This window comes from Sphaeroforma arctica (assembly GCF_001186125.1).
Source record: "Sphaeroforma arctica JP610 unplaced genomic scaffold supercont1.225, whole genome shotgun sequence".
NCBI lineage: Eukaryota > Ichthyosporea > Ichthyophonida > Sphaeroforma > Sphaeroforma arctica.
Genome location: NW_014040333.1, coordinates 106,680 through 109,109, shown reverse-complemented (window position 1 = coordinate 109,109; position 2,430 = coordinate 106,680). Strand labels below are relative to the sequence as shown.

The 2,430-nt window shown below is 40.2% G+C and overlaps 1 protein-coding gene across 1 annotated transcript in view; it reads right to left on the bottom strand.

Annotated features, from left to right (window-relative positions):
• Nucleotides 1–773: 773 nt before the first annotated feature.
• Nucleotides 774–2,430, bottom strand: part of SARC_04162 (hypothetical protein) — a gene marked incomplete at its 5' end in the record, with an annotated part of 7,650 nt that continues 5,993 nt past the window's right edge. The window contains 2 exons of the mRNA XM_014302031.1: nucleotides 774–1,531; nucleotides 1,792–1,924. Coding sequence (XP_014157506.1) covers nucleotides 1,492–1,531; nucleotides 1,792–1,924 — 173 coding nt within the window. The 3' untranslated portion in view covers nucleotides 774–1,491. The remainder of the gene's footprint in view (nucleotides 1,532–1,791; nucleotides 1,925–2,430) is intronic.

Sequence of the window (2,430 nt, the reverse complement as noted above, 5' to 3'; positions counted from 1 at the left end):
GAGATCGAAAACTTTTATTTTTGGTACAAATAGTTGTGCATTGGTGACTGGTGAACTGGTGCCGTGACTGGCCCCTCTCTCTCTCTCTCCTATTTTGTTTTTAGAAAAAAATATTATTAATAATAAAATTTAAAAATAAATAAAATAAATGTTCCATTGTCAGAAGGCTAGGATAAAAAGTAAATATGTAGCCCCACAAAATTACACATTCTATTAAAAAGTATTCAGTCTAAATACACTCTTGACTCTACACTCTACAGTACAAAATAGTTGTGAGGAATTTTACACTTTATCGTTCCAAATGGATATGTACAAACTCGCTTTATGACCACATCGACCACTTTGACTGCGACAACGGCTGAGGCTCTCGCCTGGACAAATCCGTGTTAGTTTGCTAGTGAAAGTGTAATGAAAGTATCCGGTGTGTTCTGTAAAAATAATTGTTACTCGTAATAGACTTTTTTCTTAAAGAAATTGTCAGCCAACAATTCAATACATAGTATAGGTCCGTTCGTATATGTGTACACTACAGACAATCGTCGAGAGTCTGAGAATCTTCGAAACGTGCGGTTGCACTTGAAGGTGCTTGATTACACACGTTGCTATTTATAGACACTGGCCTAATAGATTGATCCAGATGGCATGGCTCATAGATATGTATTCGTGAGGTGGCTACAGCCTAATGGTGAGTGAGAGTCAAGGATGTCTTTGGGTATCCGGTAGCCCAATGAAAGTATCCGGTAAATATCATTTGAATATCGTCTACGTATCTTGTGAGAATTCAAAATGACCCTTTATTCTAAAAAATATATATGCTTGTCAACTAATAATCTCTGAGTACGAGATATTCGAAACGTCAATACAGTTGTGCTTGAAGGTTGGACCATATTGCTATTTGTAGACACTAAACGGGCTAGCGGTTGCTGTCTTTCAATCTTAATGAAGCCGGTGAGACTATGTGAGTATATGGCTTCTATTGGTGGTGAAAAAACAGTACATTCCGGAACTTTTATGATGTGGGAGAGTCGGATTAGTTACCTCGTAGATATATAGCGGCCATCTGTCACAATCTATCTAGGTTTGTGAATTGAAAGAAAGGTTTTTTTGACACTTGGTCTGCACATGAGAACGAATGGCCAAAATTACATCTTCCATTTAGATGTGTCGTTTATCTCGGTCAAAACAGAGCGTGTTCAGTAGTGCAGTCGGTGTCGTCCAAGGGAGTTACATTCTATTCCTGCGCTCCTTGGAGCAACTACAGCTATATGAATGGTTATGTACATGCTTAGAGTCAACCATTATAGTCGATGATGATATGCATAAAGAAGCGGGGCAACTATACGAGTGGATAGTCACTTGCCTATTAAGGATGCGGATCTGTTGTTGTGTGGGGTTGATAGCTTGGCAATGGCACGCAAATGTTGCTGGCTTCGTCTGCCCGCATATGCCTTGTCCAAATATGTTATAGCAGTGAATTCGCTCTTCATACTACTAGTCGTAGTCATAGAAATGATCTTTCAAGTTGTGGTACCTGCATGGTTGTTGGTTTGAGATGTGTTAGCATGTTATTGTATGTGCCAAAAAATGTTAAAAAAAGAAGTATGATAGGTGTGTTGGCTTACAACGCAATTTTGTATTTGTCAAGAACAGTCAGCCAAGAGAGTCTGATATATTGACTTCCGATTCGTATAAGCATGCTTACGACAGCACGAAACTGGTTCTGTGGTGTCTTGGTGGCCCACGATATGTCCATATACGGTATGTATACGCTTGCTCGTAGTGCAAACACACCTTGTATTTTGCCTACTCTCTTCATGCACAGGCATCTCATCTGTCTTGTATGCGTTGAGTTCACGAGACACCTCCTGCATTTCCGCACCTGAGATCAGCCACGGCATGCAGTCCGGCTTTCGGTCGTACACATCTGTGTAGTTGCAAACAGCGACGTGTAACATGAGTGAGAAGGCCACGTTTCCCATCGATTGAACATTCTGTTAGATCGTATTTCACAACTTAGTCTCATATAGACATGCTACACATGGGTCTAGTTCGCGTAAGACCTAACACACAGATGTTTTGATAAAATATTTATGCAATATTCAAAGTGTCAGCGACCAATACGGGGGGGACATATAGTGGTATGCACTGCTAATCGCTCTAAATTTCTCGTCTCTGCGACCGACTGATGCCTAAAGTATTAGGGTTGTCGCCATGAATAGATACAATGCGTTTACTTTTTGCGAGCACAAACACTCACAGAGTCAAAGCCCCACAGATTTATTTATTAGAATACATAGTTTAAGTTCCACATTCTGGATATAAGTTGATATATCTCTACGACGTCCTAAAACGCGAACCAAGGCATTGGGGAAGGAATCAAATCCACCAAGTTGCCAACATTATATGTGGCCTTTGAGATAACACACACAT